The sequence below is a fragment of the Doryrhamphus excisus genome, linkage group LG6, assembly GCF_037039965.1.
Source record: "Doryrhamphus excisus strain RoL-2023G ecotype Guam linkage group LG6, RoL_Dexc_Guam_v1.1, whole genome shotgun sequence".
In the NCBI taxonomy this organism is placed as follows: Eukaryota; Metazoa; Chordata; class Actinopteri; order Syngnathiformes; family Syngnathidae; genus Doryrhamphus; species Doryrhamphus excisus.
In genome coordinates, this window is record NC_136362.1 from 928,176 (window position 1) to 946,146 (window position 17,971).

The 17,971-nt window shown below is 38.1% G+C and overlaps 1 protein-coding gene across 1 annotated transcript; it reads left to right on the top strand.

Annotated features, from left to right (window-relative positions):
• Positions 1–121: 121 nt before the first annotated feature.
• Positions 122–17,007, top strand: LOC131138515 (uncharacterized). Its single transcript, XM_078791068.1, has 10 exons — positions 122–229; positions 427–476; positions 1,070–1,143; positions 2,722–2,949; positions 3,044–3,105; positions 5,017–5,073; positions 6,517–6,653; positions 8,208–8,284; positions 8,368–8,541; positions 16,671–17,007. Coding segments are annotated over exons 2-10 (1,005 nt in total). The 5' UTR covers positions 122–229; positions 427–475; the 3' UTR covers positions 16,866–17,007.
• The last annotated feature ends 964 nt before the right edge of the window (positions 17,008–17,971 follow it).

Consider the following 17,971-nt stretch of genomic DNA (forward strand, 5'->3'; position numbering starts at 1 on the left):
GCTGTTTATTTTTAAAGACATTTTATCGCCTCTTTCATGTATACACCATTTTTTTAATAAGTTTCAGTGTAACGTGACTTCAATATAAATACAGTGTCCTCGAGCCACTGTCCACCAGGTGGCGGAAGCGCTTAGTTGAGATTCACCAAAGAAGAAGAGCGGATGCGGAAGTACCACAGCAGTACACACAGTACATCTTGTGTTACTGCGAGGATTAAACATTCTTTAGGTAAATACCAAGTGCACTTTGCGTTAGCGATTGTAATATATATATGTTATCATATATAACATGTTGTACTTTTTAATTTGGGGTAAAGGAAGTGTATTGTGCTGCACGTTTAGCAAACAGGAACGTGAATTTGAGGCAGCATGAATGTCGTGGTGATGGAGTCAACGACAACATTTTAAATTTTAAACTTCTTGCAGGTTCTTCACCACATACCGATACTATACCAAGGGCATCCACCCTCTAAAAAGTAAGAGAACATGTTTGAATTATTCTTATGTTGGGGGGAAGCATTGCATTCCTAACCGCAAAGTTAGTTTTGTAGCTAATATATGTAATAGCAGTGTTACAAAACCCGTATTTTAGAATTAGCAATGAAACATTTTTTTTTCATATGATATGGAGTGTATTTTGATTCATATACATGTTTGATCGGAAGATTACTTCATCAACTTCAATTTCGTATCGGATTTATTTTGAGTGTTGGACTACATCAAGTCAATTCCCGCTTGAAACCCTTTCAAAGTAATAGACCGGAAGAAGATAAAATGTATATGGAATATTAATTGACTTTAATATTTACCTTTTATTTACGAAATTTCATTCAATAAAGTTTGTATTTGCCTGAAAATACTACATGTAATGTTTGCATTGTGGTGATTGTGGGTTGAAAAGGAATACAAAACGTGCTGTGACAATGTCACAAATCGAATTTTTGGGATGTAACACCATTTAACCATTTAAAATACATATTCAACAGTCTTGTATAAAAAGTTACAAACCTTAGTTGCTATTTTAGATGGCTAAATTGTGGAACGGCTAACTTGTGGAATGTTTTTGCAGTGGCATTCCGACATCAGTGGCATTCTGTGCGAGAGCAGTACGAGCAGCACTTCTCACCGATGGACACAAGAGAGGTAAAGTAGGACGCCGTGAAATCACTCACATTCCCTTTTATTTTTGCTCTAATTCCGTCTTATTTTTGTGGTCATCGGGGCAAAACCTATGAAAGCCCTAAACACAACCTGGTGAAAATATACTCAACCATACGAGCGTGCTAAACTAAACTAAGCTAAACCTGGCATCTTATTAAGTATTCAATCAATATTTGATCTTTTTCCCAATTTTTGCTTCTTTTAATTCTTCCATTTTTTAAAACTTACTTCTTAAATAATCTTTTTAAATATTACATGGGTAGTTTAAGAATATTTTGACATTATTTTGACATAATAGAACCTTTTCTTATACCCTGCTTCTTTATTTTGTTTTAACAAAATTGTGGCCTTTTTTCCCCCTCAGAATATTTCGACTTTTTTCAAACAATTTTCATGTGAAATGAACAAAAATATTTCAATATTGAACAAAGCAAAAATTTGTTCTCAATCAGAAATCACTCCATATTCTTTATTGCTCTCTGGTTCTACCATATTTTACTTATTGTGTGGAAATATGGGCTAATAACTATACGTGTTCAGTTATTGTGTATAGTATATAGTAGTATTTAACTATATATCTTATGTTTATATTATTTAAAAATGTAAAAATTAAAAAATTTAAAAATTTAAAAATATTAAAATTTTAAAATTTTAAAATTTAAAAAAATAACTAAATTAAAAATAAATTAAAATAACTTAAAGTGGTCCCTGAAGGTAATATATATATATATTTGTTCACTTCCTGCTTTCCTAATATAGTTTGAGTTTTGTTTTTTTTAATATTTTTATTTTTTTATATATAAAAAATAAAAATAAACTATAGCTAAAAAAAAATTTTTAATATAAAAAACTTAAACTATAGTTTAAGTTTTTTTTTATATTTTATTTTTTTATATATAAAAAAATAAAAATATATGAAAAAAAAACTTATATTAGGAACTATATTAGGAAAGCAGGAAGTGAACAAATGTAACAGTTACTGAAAAGTACCAGATGGAGGGGTAAGATTTAATAGCTTTGCTTCACCTCAAAGTCTCGCTAAATTTAAATAAATAAATACATAAATAAATAAAAATTATTTAAAAATTATTTAAAAAAACAACAAATTTAAACGATGTTATAAAAATAAAAATATTTTTTAAATAAAAAAAAAAAAAAAATTAAACTATATTAGGAAAGCAGGAAGTGAACAAATGTAACAGTTAGTGATTGTAAAAGTACCAGATGGAGGGGTAGGATTTAATAAGCTTTGCTTCTTCCTACTCCTTTTGGACATGTGGAACTGGGAACTGATTATGGGATGCATTCAATTGTAATCTGATGCATGTTCAAATGAAATAAAACCATTTCAACGTTTTTCTGGTAAATTTTCTTCTCACATTTCTGAATTTATTCCCACATTTCGATGTATTTTCTCGTAACACTATAGCTCAGTCAGATGAGCATTTTTTTGCCATTCTTCTTGTTCTACTAAAAATAGCAGCACACCCGCCAAGTGAAAAGTACTGTATGTGGATGATGATGTCATAGGCTGTGTCTTACCGCCTCGTGTAACGTCAGGTGACGGTGCATCGAGTGGTCAACATCGTCGACAGGAGAAGCGGCCACCCTTCATCCGGGGGTGCGATGAGCTACGACAGGTCATTCAATGAGGACCAGTGGTACAACGACGCTCCGAACTATCCCGGTGAAGCGTGCCGCATGGAAGACGACTACATGCCAAACCGCTACTACGACGAAAACCCCAACTACGGCAATGGCCGCCGAGACTCACCACCCCGCCATCAGGTCAAAAACATATCCATAATCTTGGCTTTACAGATGCCACCTCCTGTGTAAACTAGGCTGTTTTGTACCAAAATAGTTTTCCCTCTCTTTTCAGGAGCTGCCTTACCAGCGTCCACGTTACGGCAGAGATGATCTGAGGCATCAGTTGCGTTCAAGGTGTGTGTGTGAATGGTTGTTTGTCTATATGTGCCCTGTGATTGGCTGGCCACCAGTCCAGGGTGTACCCCGCCTCTCAGCCTAAATAAACTGGGATAGGCTCCAGTGGACGGATGGATGGAGGATCTATGAAGGTAAACTGTTCAGCTTGTGGTCCATTGGGTTTATTATGGGTGTAGTGAAGCACATTGACCACTAGAGGGAGGCAGATTACCAATAACAGCATTCATTATTTTATCATTATGTAACAGTTATAGATGGAAAGATTTATTTATACATGAATAATTATAACAATAAATTGATAAACAATAAAATAAATAAATGAATAATAAAATAATAATAATAATGTAACAGTTATAGATGGAAGATTTATTTATACATGAATAATAATAATAACAATAAATTGATCAACATTAAAATAAATAAATAATAATAAAATATTATTATTAATAATAATGTTGTAACAGTTAAAGATGGGAAGATTTATTTATACAATAATAATAATAATAAATTGATAAACAATAAATAAATAAATAAAATAATAATGAAATAATAATAATGAAATAAATAAATAAATAGCTAAATAGAGGGGTCCACATAATAAAATAATAATAATAAATAAAAATAAATAAAAAATAATAATGAAATCAATAAATAGATAAATAGAGGGGTCCACATAATAAAATAATAATAATAAATTGATAAACAAAGAAATTAAATAAATAAAATAATAATAATGGAATAAATAAATAGATAAATAGAGGGGTCCACATAATAATAAAATAATAATAATAATACATAAAATAAATAAATAAGAATAAAATATTAATAATAATAATAATGTAACAGTTATAGATGGGAAGATTTATTTATACAATAATAATAAATTGATAAACAATAAATGAATAAAATAAACAAATAAAATAATAATAAAATAACAATAATGAAATAAATAAATAAATAGATAAATAGAGGGGTCCACATAATAAAATAATAATAATAATAAATTAAATAAATAAATAAATAATAATAATAATGAAATAAATAAATAGATAAATAGAGGCGTCCACATAATAAAATAATAATAATAAATTGATAAACAAATAAATGAATAAAATAATAATAAATAAATAAATAAATAGAGGGGTCCACATAATAAAATAATAATAATAAATAAAATAAATAAATAATAAAATATGAATAATAATGTAACAGTTATAGATGGGAAAATGTATTCATACAATAATAATAATAATAAATTGATAAACAATAAATAAAATAATAATAAATAGATAAATAAATAGAGGGGTCCACATAATAAAATAATAATAATAAATTGATAAACAAATAAATTAAATGAATAAATTAAATAAATAAATTAAATAATAATAATGCAATAAATAAATAAATAGAGGGGTCCACATAATAAAATAATAGTAATAATAATGAAAAATTGATAAACAAATAAATAAAACAATAAAATAAATCAATAATATAATGCTAATTAAATAAATAGATAGATAAATAGAGGGTCCACATAATAAAATAATAAATTGATAAACAATAAAATAATGATAATAATAAAATAAATATATATATAAATAGAGGGGTCCACAAGACGATACAAAGGGCCAAAAAATGAGCAGAATAGGTCCCCTTTAACTTGAGGAAAGGGTTTAAATCCCGTTTTCTACACAAGTGCCACTTATTCAACATGTGACCACAGACGTACCTTACCGTACCGTATCGTACCGTATCGTACCGTATCGTACCTTTTCGTTGGTTGAATGAGCTCCATATTTACTGTAGTTATTTAAAAAGCATTGAAGCCCAACCATGACCCACTTTGTGTTCCAAACCGGGTTTGATGCCAGGGTGGAGGATTTATATTTACTCTCTTGTTTTTTACAGGCAAAATGGCCGCCCCGGTCCGTATTTCAAAACCAGAGGCCGAGGCCAGTCTCATGAGTAAGTCAACTCCTTCTTCACATTCGAGTCATTGGACTACAAAAACAGATATTAGATATCATAAATATATGAACAGGTTTTCTAGTTCTTATGTTCTCTTATGACTACTATATTGGGTAATAGAAGTGTAAAGGTGACTATAGGGGTGTTATTTCATGTCTAGAGGGCTCTAATAATGCGAAAAGGCATATTTAGAAGGTGATAAACAGGTTTTCTATTTCTTAAAATCTCTTATTATGTCTACTTTATTGGGTAATAGGAGTGTAACGGTGACTATAGGGGTGTTATGTTAGTCTAGAGGGCTCTAATAATGCTAAAAGGCATATTTAGAAGGTGATTAACAGGTTTTCTATTTCTTATTTTAGCTTATGACTACTATATTGGGTAATATTAGTGTAAAGGTGACTATAGGGGTGTTATGTTATGTCCCAAGGGCTCTAATAATGTGAAAAGGCATATTTAGAACGTGATGAACAGGTTTTCTATGTCTTATTTTCCCTTATTATAGCTACTATATTGAGTAATAGGAGTGTAAATGTGACTATAGGGGTGTTATGTTTTGTCTAGAGGCCTCTAATAATGTGAAAAGGCATAATTAGAAGGTGATGAACAGGTTTTCTCGTTCTTATTTTCTCTTATTACTACTATATTGGGTAATAGAAGTGTAAAGGTGACTATAGGGGTGTTATTTCATGTCTACAAGGCTCTAATATTGTTAAAAAGTGTGTTTAGAAAGTGGCAAATAGATTTTCTGTCTTATTTTCTAGTTCTTATTTTCTCTTATGACTACTATATTGGGTAATAGGAGTGTAAAGGTAACCATAGGGGTGTTATTTTATGTCTAGATGGCTCTAATGATGTGAAAAGGCATATTTAGAAGGTGATGATCAGGTTTTCTATTTCTTATTTGCTCTTATGACTACTATATTGGGTAATAGGAGTGTAAAGGTGACTGTAGGGGTGTTATGTTATGTCTAGAGAGCTCTAATAATGTGAAAAGGCATATTTAGAAGGTGAGGATCAGGTTTTTGAGTTCTTATTTTCTCTTCTGACTACTTATCTTATTGGGTAATAGGAGTGTAAAGGTGACTATAGGGGTGTTATTTCATGTCTAGCGGGCTCTAATAATGTGAAAAGGCATATTTAGAAGGTGATGAACAGGATTTCTATTTCTATTTTCTCTTATTATGTCTACTATATTGGGTAATAGGAGTGTAAAGGTGACCATAGGGGTGTTATGTTAGTCTAGCGGGCTCTAATAATGCTAAAAGGCATATTTAGAAGGTGATTAACAGGTTTTCTATTTCTTATTTTAGCTTATGACTACTATATTGGGTAATAGTAGTGTAAAGGTGACTATAGGGGTGTTATGTTATGTCCCAAGGGCTCTAATAATGTTAAAAAGTGTATTTGGAAGGTGATTGTTGTTGTGCCTGCTTTCAGCCGAGACGAGCGGAATCACTTCAGGCACAGCCAGAACGCGGAGTGGGAGCGTCTGCCCGGAAAGAAGAAAGGGCCGCCAGCTGCCAAAAAGAACAGCTCCTCAGAGTCCGACAAAGGCTCTGGCCAGTCTCCAAAGAGTACGTTTGTTTACATACATTCTGAGCCACCTCTTTTTATCTGTTTTTATACCTTTAGAACACACAGAAAAGAGAGACATGTTTATGGTTACATAAGGATGCCATAACATTGTATAAAAATCTATCCTTTCTCTCTTTCTATCCTCTTTCTTTCTATCCTCTTTCTATCCTCTTTCTTTCTTTCTATCCTCTTTCTCTCTTTCTATCCTCTTTCTTTCTTTCTATCCTCTTTCTTTCTTTCTCTCTTTCTATCCTTTCTCTTTCTATCCTCTCTCTTTTTATCCTCTCTCTTTCTATCCTCTTTCTTTCTTTCTCTCTTTCTATCCTTTCTCTTTCTATCCTCTCTCTTTTTATCCTCTCTCTTTCAATCCTCTTTCTTTCTTTCTATCCTCTTTCTTTCTTTCTTTCTTTTTTCTTTCTATCCTCTTTCTCTCTTTCTATCTTTCTTTCTATCCTCTTTCTTTCATTCTTTCTCTCTTTCTATCCTCTTTCTTTCTATCCTCTTTCTTTCTTTCTCTCTTTCTTACTTTCTCTCTATCTTTCTTTCTTTCTTATTTTTTTCTTTATTTCTCTCTCTTTCTCTCTCTCTTTCTTTCTTTCTTTCTTTCTTTCTTTCTTTCTTATTTTCTTTATTTATTTCGCTCTCTCTTTCTCTCTTTCTTTCTTTTTTTATTTCTATCTTTCTTTCGTTCTCTCTTTCTTTCTCTCTCTCTCTCTCTCTCTTTCTCTCTGTCTCTTTCTTTCTTTCTTTCTCCCTTTCTCTCTCTCTTTTTTTCTCTCTCTTTCTCTCTTTCTCTCTTTCTCTCTTTCTCTCTTTCTCTCTTTCTCTCTTTCTCTCTTTCTCTCTTTCTCTCTTTCTCTTTCTCTCTTTCTTTCTCTTTCTTTCTCTCTTCTCTCTTTCTTTCTTTCGCTCTCTTTCTCTTTCTTTCTTTTTCTGTTTCTCTCTCTCTTTCTTTCTTTCTCTCTCTCTTTCTCTCTCTCTCTCTTTCTCTCTTTCTCTCTCTCTTTCTCGCTTTCTATCTCTCTCTTTCTCGCTTTCTTTCTTTCTCGCTTTCTTTCTTTCTCTCTTTCTCTCTTTCTCGCTTTCTTTCTTTCTCTCTTTCTCTCTCTCTTTCTTTGTTTCTTTCTTTCTCTCTTTCTCTCTCTCTTTCTTTCGCTCTCTCTCTCTTTCTTTCACTCTCTCTCTCTTTCTTTCTTTCTCTCTCTCTTTCTCTCTCTCTTTCTCGCTTTCTATCTCTCTCTTTCTCGCTTTCTTTCTTTCTCGCTTTCTATCTCTCTCTTTCTCGCTTTCTTTCTTTCTCTCTTTCTCTCTCTCTTTCTTTCGCTCTCTCTCTCTTTCTTTCACTCTCTCTCTCTTTCTCGCTTTCTATCTCTCTCTTTCTCGCTTTCTTTCTTTCTCGCTTTCTATCTCTCTCTTTCTCGCTTTCTATCTCTCTCTTTCTCGCTTTCTTTCTTTCTCTCTTTCTCGCTTTCTTTCTTTCTCTCTTTCTCTCTCTCTTTCTTTGTTTCTTTCTTTCTCTCTTTCTTTGTTTCTTTCTTTCTTTCATTCAATAGATAAAAGCCTTGCTGTGACAGTCCACACTCCCAGCGTCTCACTGGTAGAACCACCTCAAACGTCTTCGTCATTAAAGGTAACGCCAAGTTCATTATAGACATTAGAGATAGAGATATCAAACGAGTCAACCTGCTGACTCTCGGCCTTTTTGCTCCCCAGCAGGAAAAAGCTTCCGACTCTGAAACGGGGGCGGAGGACAAGGAGGCGGTGCTGGAGGTGCTGGAGGTGCTGGAGGTGCCTCCTCTCACCGTGGAGCCCAAGGCCGCTCAAGACGAAGAAGTGAAGGCCCGGCGGTCGGAAGCCATTAAAGCCAAAGTGCTGGATATTGAGAAGGTAGATAGCAAGTACTTTTATATGAATATGTTAGTAAATGCCGCTCTATGTCTGGCAGCTTCGTAGTAGGAAATACTACTACTACACTGACATTTCTTGATGAGTCCCAATGAAATATGACATCACTACTACCAGGAGAAGTATATATATATATACTCATTCATTCATTTTCTACCGCTTATCCTCACGAGGGTCGCGGGGGGTGCTGGAGCCTATCCCAGCTGTCTTAGGGCAAAAGGCAGGGTACACCCTGGACTGGTGGCCAGCCAATCACAGGGCACATATAGACAAACAACCATTCACACTCACATTCATACCTATGGACAATTTGGAGTCGTTATTAACCTAGCATGTTTTTTTTTTTGGAATGTGGGAGGAAACCGGAGTACCCGGAAAAAAACCACGCATGCACGGGGAGAACATGCAAACTCCACACAGAGATGGCCGAGGGCGTTTTATGCATTTTTTTAAAAGAAAATTCCAAAATATTCACATTTGACAGCCTGAAATCTTAGGATATTTACATCCATCCGCTTTCTAACCCACTTATCCTCACGAGGGTCTTAGGTAGGATATTTACATATTAAAATATTAATTTATGTTAATATTATATATATATATATTAATATTATATGATATACAAATATGAATTAATATTTTACTTAATATTATATGTATTAAATTATATTATATATATAAATATTAACTAATATTTTAATATGTTAATATCCTGCATCTTAACAAATATTAATTTATATTAATATTATATTATATATAAATATTAATTAATATTTTAATTAATATATATTAAATTATATTATATTAATTAATATTTTAATATGTTAATATCCTACCCAAGACCCAGTTAGTATGCTTTATAATATATATATTATATATATACATTAAATTATATATGATATATATATATTATAATATATATTAAATTATACAAAATATATATTATAATATATATTGAATTGTATTATATATATTAATATTAATTATATTTTAATATGTAAATACCCTACCCAAGGCCCTTGTGAGGATAAGTGGGATTAATATTAATTAATATCACAAGGGTCTTGGGCAGGATATTTCCATATTAAAATATTAATTTATATTAATATTAATTATATATATAAATATTAAATAATATAATATATATTAATTAATATTATATATAATATATTATACTATATATTAAATTATATTATATATATTAATATTAATTAATATTTTAATATGTTAATATCCTACCCAAGACCCAGTTAGTATGCTTTATAATATATATATTATATATATACATTAAATTATATATAATATATATATTATAATATATATTAAATTATACAAAATATATATTATAATATATATTGACTTGAGGTTCTTGTGAGGATAAGTGGGATTAATATTAATTAATATCACGAGGGTCTTGGGTAGGATATTTCCATATTAAAATATTAATTTATGTTAATATTAATTATATATATTTAAATAATAATATTATATAATATAAATAATAATATTAAATTATATAATATATATTAATATGATATATATAATATATTATACTATATATTAAATTATATTATATATATATTAATATTAATTAATATTTTAATATAGAAATATCCTACCCAAGACCCTTGTGAGGATAAGTGGGAATAATGTTAATATTGATATTAATTATTATATATATTACATTTTATTATAAATTATATAATATATATTAATATTAATAAATATTAATATTAGTATTAATATAAATTTATATTAAAAAAGAAACATTAATCGCTTACCAAAGCTGTCCTATCTAGTCGTTGAGCATGAAGTGGTGACAGGTGGAATGTAACCCAGAGAATAGAAGGACCCCCCCCCCCCTCCCCCGACGGACAATACCCATTCTCATTCATCTTCCCCAATATGGTCTCAACTTTGGACCTCCACAAACATCTCGCTGTAAGGCTCCTCCTCCCCAAGGAACCTCATGTTGCATGCGGCTCGTCTCGGGGGTTTCCGACCCGTGTGGCCCCCTAGCATCAGGTTTGACGAGCCTATAAAGAACACTTTCCCACACCAGTCGAAACGCACAAACCTCCTGTTCCACGGGTTCAAACCCATTAAGGAAAAGCCTTTGAGGTCATTTTGGATCATAAGGACCGTTTTCTTCCCATTTTATGAAGATGTGTCAAACGTCTCAAACGTCTCAAAATTAGTCGGAAACCAAATTTGAGTGTTTTCTGTTTTTCTCATGTGTGACGGAGGTGATGGTGTGAAACCGTCGCCTGTCACATTGAGCAGTGTCAGCATGACAAACTCGCCTACGGAGGAACTGCCTGTCATGTTCTTGGGCACCGAGGACTGTCATTAGGTGGATTTGATGCAGACTTGAAAGCATCTCCATGTCTGGGGTATTTTCTTTCGACTTGTCTGCGAAGTATTCTAAAGTATTCCCTTCAATAGCTGTAATAATAAAGTGGATCCTACCATTATTTCCCCATTCTGTAGTTTCCCTTCTGCTGGAGGCGTAAAAGCTAATAGTGAGCTGAGGATGGCGGACTGAACCAAGTCAAGGACTTCAGCATGCTGGAGCTAAAGTTGGGGGCATCGCCATGTTCTTTGGTGTTCAATTAGCTTTGTGTGCTGGTTATTGTGTGTAACTGCTCTATAGGAGTCCACAACTAAATACAAAGGGCCCAGAAATTAGCATAATAGGTCCCCTTTAATTGTTTACTAAATAAGTGTTTATATATTTTTAATATGTTTGTTATTTTGGCGGGCTGCACGGTGTTCGAGTGGTTAGTGCGCAGACCTCACAGCTAGGAGACCCGCGTTCAATTCCACCCTCGGCCATCTCTGTGTGGAGTTTGCACGTTCTCCCCGGTTTCCTCCCCCAAACTTACATAGAGTGTTAACATGCTAACAGTTAGTATGCCTGTGTTATTAACAAGCTAATGTTCACATGTTAGCATTTTAGCTATTTTCATGGGTATTACCTTAGCTATAAATGCTATTTTAGCATTTAGCTCACAGCTAGGAGACCCGAGTTCAATTCCACCCTCGGCCATCTCTGGGTGGAGTTTGCATCTTCTCCCAGGTTTCCTCCCCCAAACTTACATAGAGTGTTAACATGCTAACAGTTAGTATGCTTGTGTTATTAACAAGCTAATGTTAACATGTTAGCATTTTAGCTATTTTCATGGGTATTACCTTACATAAGGCTGCACGGCAGACAAGTGGTTAGCACGCAGACCTCACAGCTAGGAGACCCACGTTTAATTCCACCTTCGGCCATCTCTGTGTGGAGTTTGCATGTTCTCCCCAGTTTCCTCCCCCAAACTTACATAGAGTGTTAACATGCTAACAGTTAGTATGCTTGTATTATTAACAAGCCAATGTTAACATGTTAGCATTTTAGCTATTTCCATGGGTATTACCTCACATAAGGCAGCACCCCCCGCAACCCTAGTGAGGATAAGCGATAGAAAATGAAAGATGTTCATGAAGAAATTCATAAAAGAGCCCAAGTTTTACAGTGGTGCCTTGGTTAACATCACAAATCCCTTCCAGAAGGTCAAACGCAAACCAAAACGGACTCTAACCAAAGCAAATGTTCCCATAGAAAATAATATAAATCTAATTCATCCCTTCCGGAGACACATTTTGTCGACAATAATTATGTCATTAAATAATGATGAATGAATGGACAAGTGAACGTCAAGGCGAATGTAAGCCAAGGTAAAATGTGCGAACTGAAAAATGTGTGCCCCGCCTCGCGCCCCGAAGCTCCAGCACCCCCCGTGACCCTCATGAGGATAAGCGGTAGAAAATATGAATGAATGAAAGATATTCATGAAGAAATTCATAAAAGTGGTGCCTTGGTTAACATCATGAATCCCTTCCAGAAGGTCAAACTCAAACCAAAACGGACTCTAACCAAAGCAAATATTATCATAGAAAATAATATAAATCCAATTCATCCCTTCCGGAGACACATTTTGTCGACAGTAATTATGTCATAAAATCATGACGAATTAATGGACAAGTGAACGTCACGGCGAATGTAAGCCAAGGTAAAATGTGTAAACTGAAAAATGTGTGCCCCGCCTCGCGCCCCGAAGCTCCAGCACCCCCCGTGACCCTCATGAGGATAAGCGGTAGAAAATGAATGAATGAAAGATATTCATGAAGAAATTCATAAAAGTGGTGCCTTGGTTAACATCATGAATCCCTTCCAGAAGGTCAAACTCAAAGCAAAACGTACTCTAACCAAAGCAAATATCATAGAAAATAATATAAATCCAATTCATCCCTTCCGGAGACACATTTTGTAGACAATAATTATGTCATAAAATCATGACGAATTAATGGACAAGTGAACATCACGGCGAATGTAAGCCAAGGTAAAATGTGTGAACTGATAAATGTGTGCCCCGCCTCGCACCCCCCGTGACCCTCATGAGGATAAGCGGTAGAAAATGAATGAATGAAAGATATTCATGAAGAAATTCATAAAAGTGGTGCCTTGGTTAACATCATGAATCCCTTCCAGAAGGTCAAACTCAAACCAAAACGGACTCTAACCAAAGCAAATATTATCATAGAAAATAATATAAATCCAATTCATCCCTTCCAGAGACACATTTTGTCGACAGTAATTATGTCATAAAATCATGACGAATTAATGGACAAGTGAACGTCACGGCGAATGTAAGCCAAGGTAAAATGTGTAAACTGAAAAATGTGTGCCCCGCCTCGCGCCCCGAAGCTCCAGCACCCCCGGCGACCCTTGTGAGGATAAGCGGTAGAAAATGAATGAATGAAAATTATTCATGAAGAAATTCATAAAAGTGGTGCCTTGGTTAACATCATGAATCCCTTCCAGAAGGTCAAACTCAAACCAAAACGGACTCTAACCAAAGCAAATATTATCATAGAAAATAATATAAATCCAATTCATCCCTTCCGGAGACACATTTTGTCGACAATAATTATGTCATAAAATCATGACGAATTAATGGACAAGTGAACGTCACGGCGAATGTAAGCCAAGGAAGAATGTGCTAACCGGGGCATGTTGACCAAGGTACCACAAGAATTGGAAAAAAAACTGCCTCACTAGCCATGAACCTCGGTGCATGTTGCCCCCCTGATTGAAGGGTAAAAGGGTTTAGGGCTGCATTCACCCTGGAGGACCTGGCTGTCCCGGCCTGCCCCCCTTTGAGTAACTGGTCCCTGTTGTGAGGCCCCCACCTGGGACGCCTACAAAAAAAAAAACTTAACAGCCGCTTGAGCTGAGCAGTAAAGTCTGTGAGCGATGCACGAGCTTGTTAGGATGCCGTGCCAAAGAATGCCGCAATGCACTCAAAGACTTTTGACACCTTGCCTTTTGAAGTATGCTCACATGAACACACACATAAACACACATAAACACACACACACACACAGACATAAACACACATGAACACACACACACATAAACACACATGAACACACACACACCTGTTTGGTGGAATGCAGCAGTTTAGCAGGAAAGGGTTGATGAAGTTCACGCTTAGTAACAGCTGCCAGGCTCTAGAGTAGAGCAGAGAGACAGCACTTTATATCTTAGTACCCCCCCCCCCCCCCCGGGCCCCCACTTCCCACCCCGTATCTGTGACCGTAGCCCATGGATGGTGAATATCGTTGTTACCTTTGTGCAGCATTATAGGCAGGTTTGACGGACGTCCGCCCCGGCCCCCCGGCCCCCACCCCACCCCCACTGTAACAGCAGCCCATGGATGGTGAATATCGTTGTTACCCTTGTGCAGCATTATAGGCAGTATTGCCAGACGTCCGCCCCTCCCCGGCCCCCACACCCACCCACCCCGCATCTGTGAAAGCAGCCCATGGATGGTAAATATCGTTGTTACCCTTTATGCAGCATTATAAGCAGGTTTGCCGGACATCCGCCCCCCGCCCCGGCCCCCACCCCACATTTGTGACAGCAGCCCATGGATGGTGAATATCGTTGTTACCCTTGTGCAGCATTATAAGCAGGTTTGCCAGACGTCCGCCCCCCTGCCCCGGCCCCCACCCGCATCTGTAACAGCAGCCCATGAGTGGTGAATATCGTCGTTACCCTTGTGCAGCATTATAGGCAGGGTTGCCGGACGTCCACCCCTCCCCGGCCCCCCACCCACCCCGCATCTGTAAAAGCAGCCCATGGATGGTGAATATCGTTGTTACCCTTGTGCAGCATTATAGGCATGTTTGCCGGACGTTACCCGGCCCCCACCGACCCCGCATCTGTGACAGCAGCCCATGGATGGTGAATATCGTTGTTACCCTTGTGCAGCATTATAGGCAGGATTGCCAGACGTCCGCATGCCCCTGGACCCCACCCCAACCCACCCCACATCTGTGATAGCAGCCCATGAGTGGTGAATATTGTTGTTACCCTTGTGCAGCATTATAGGCAGGGTTGCCGGACGTCCGCCCCCCGCCCCCCGGCCCCCACCCCACATTTGTGACAGCAGCCCATGGATCGTGAATATTGTTGTTACCTTTGTGCAGCATTATAAGCAGGTTTGCCGGACGTCCGCCCCCCGCCCCGGCCCCCACTCCACATTTGTGACAGCAGCCCATGGATCGTGAATATTGTTGTTACCCTTGTGCAGCATTATAGGCAGGTTTGCCGGACGTCCGCACCCCGCCCCGGCCCCCACCCCACATTTGTGACAGCAGCCCATGGATCGTGAATATTGTTGTTACCCTTGTGCAGCATTATAGGCAGGATTGCCAGACGTCCGCCACCGCCCCCCGGCCCCCACCCCACATTTGTGACAGCAGCCCATGGATCGTGAATATTGTTGTTACCCTTGTGCAGCATTATAGGCAGGGTTGCCGGACGTCCGCCCCCCCACCCTGGCCCCTACCCCGCGTCTGTAACAGCAGCCCATGAGTGGTGAATATCGTTGTTACCCTTGTGCAGCATTATAGGCAGGGTTGCCGGACGTCCGCCCCTCCCCGGCCCCCCACCCACCCCGCATCTGTAAAAGCAGCCCATGAATGGTGAATATCGATGTTACCCTTGTGCAGCATTATAGGCATGTTTGCCGGACGTTACCCGGCCCCCACCGACCCCGCATCTGTGACAGCAGCCCATGGATGGTGAATATCGTTGTTACCCTTGTGCAGCATTATAGGCAGGATTGCCAGACGTCCGCATGCCCCTGGACCCCACCCCAACCCACCCCACATCTGTGATAGCAGCCCATGAGTGGTGAATATCGTTGTTACCCTTGTGCAGCATTATAGGCAGGGTTGCCGGACGTCCGCCCCCCGCCCCCCGGCCCCCACCCCACATTTGTGACAGCAGCCCATGGATCGTGAATATTGTTGTTACCCATGTGCAGCATTATAGGCAGGGTTGCCGGACGTCCGCCCCCCCACCCTGGCCCCCACCCCGCGTCTGTAACAGCAGCCCATGAGTGGTGAATATCGTTGTTACCCTTGTGCAGCATTATAGGCAGAATTGGCAGACGTCCGCCCCCCTGCTCCGGCCCCACCCCGCATCTGTAACAGCAGCCCATGAGTGTTGAATATCGTTGTTACCCTTGTGCAGCATTATAAGGCAGGTTTGCCGGACGTCCACCCCCCGCCCCCTGGCCCCCACCCCACATTTGTGACAGCAGCCCATGGATGGTGAATATCGTTGTTACCCTTGTGCAGCATTATAGGCAGGTTTGCCGGACGTCCGCCCCCCGCCCCGGCCCCCACCCCGCATCTGTAACAGCAGCCCATGAGTGTTGAATATTGTTGTTACCCTTGTGCAGCATTATAAGGCAGGTTTGCCGGACGTCCGCCCCCCGCCCCCTGGCCCCCACCCCACATTTGTGACAGCAGCCCATGGATCGTGAATATTGTTGTTACTCTTGTGCAGCATTATAGGCAGGATTGCCAGACGTCCGCCCCCGGCCCCCCGGCACCCACCCCGCGTCTGTAACAGCAGCCCATGGTTGATGAATATCGTTGTTACCCTTATGTAGCATTATAGGCAGGTTTGCCGGACGTTACCCCCCGGTCCCCACCCCCACATCTGTAACAGCAGCCCATGGTTGATGAATATCCTTGTTACCCTTGTGCAGCATTATCGGCAGGATTGCCAGACGTTCTCCACGGTGGTGAAGATGCTGGTGACCAAGGAGCCGGCGTTGGAGACGCTACTCAACGGGGCTCTCGACGCCAACTTGGACGAAATGAGAGGGCGCTGCCTAGCTGCCATCAGGCACTATGTGAAAGAACTGGATGAGTCCCTGGAGTTGTCGGGAACCCCGAGCTAGTATGGACAACATTTGATTTTATCAATACATTTCACATTCTTCCGGGCACATACGTACGTATATACTAGCATATATATATGCCATATCATGTTTATATATGTATGCTATTTCCCTCATTTATTGCGGTTAAATTAATTTCTCCAATATACAGTGAAGAAAATAAGTATTTGAACACCCTGCTATTTTGCTATTTCTCCCACTTAGAAATCATGGAGGGGTCTGAAATTTTCATCGTAGGTGCATGTCCACTGTGAGAGAGATAAACTAAAAAGAAAAATCCAGAAATCACAATGCATGATTTTTTAACAATTTATTTGTGTGATACAGCTGCAAATAAGTATTTGAACACCTGAGAAAATGAATGTTAATATTTGGTACAGTAGCCTTTGTTTGCTATTACAGAGGTCAAACATTTCCTGTAGTTTTTCACCAGGTTTGCACACACTGCAGGAGGGATCTTGGCCCACTCCTCCACACAGATCTTCTCTAGATCAGTCAGGTTTCTGGGCTGTCGCTGAGAAACACGGAGTTTGAGCTCCCTCCAAAGATTTTCGATTGGGTTCAGGTCTGGAGACTGGCTGGGCCATGCTAGAACCTTGATATGCTTCTTACGGAGCCACTCCTTGGTTTTCCTGGCTGTGTGCTTCGGGTCGTTGTCGTGTTGGAAGACCCAGCCACGACCCATCTTCAATGCTCTGACAGAGGGAAGGAGGTTGTTCCCCAAAATCTCACAATACACGGCCCCAGTCATCCTCTCTTTAATGCAGTGCACTCGTCCTGTCCCATGTGCAGAAAAACACCCCCAAAGCATGATGCTACCACCCCCATGCTTCACAGTAGGGATGGTGTTCTTCGGATTGTACTCTTCATTCTTCTTCCTCCAAACACGCTTATTGGAATTATGACCAAAAAGTTCTATTTTGGTCTCATCTGACCATAAAACTTTCTCCCATGACTCCTCTGTATCATCCAAATGGTCATATGCAAACTTAAGACGGGCCTTGACATGTGCTGGTTTAAGCAGGGGAACCTTTCGTGCCATGCATGATTTCACATCATGACGTCTTAGTGTATTACCTACAGTAACCTTGGAAACGGTGGTCCCA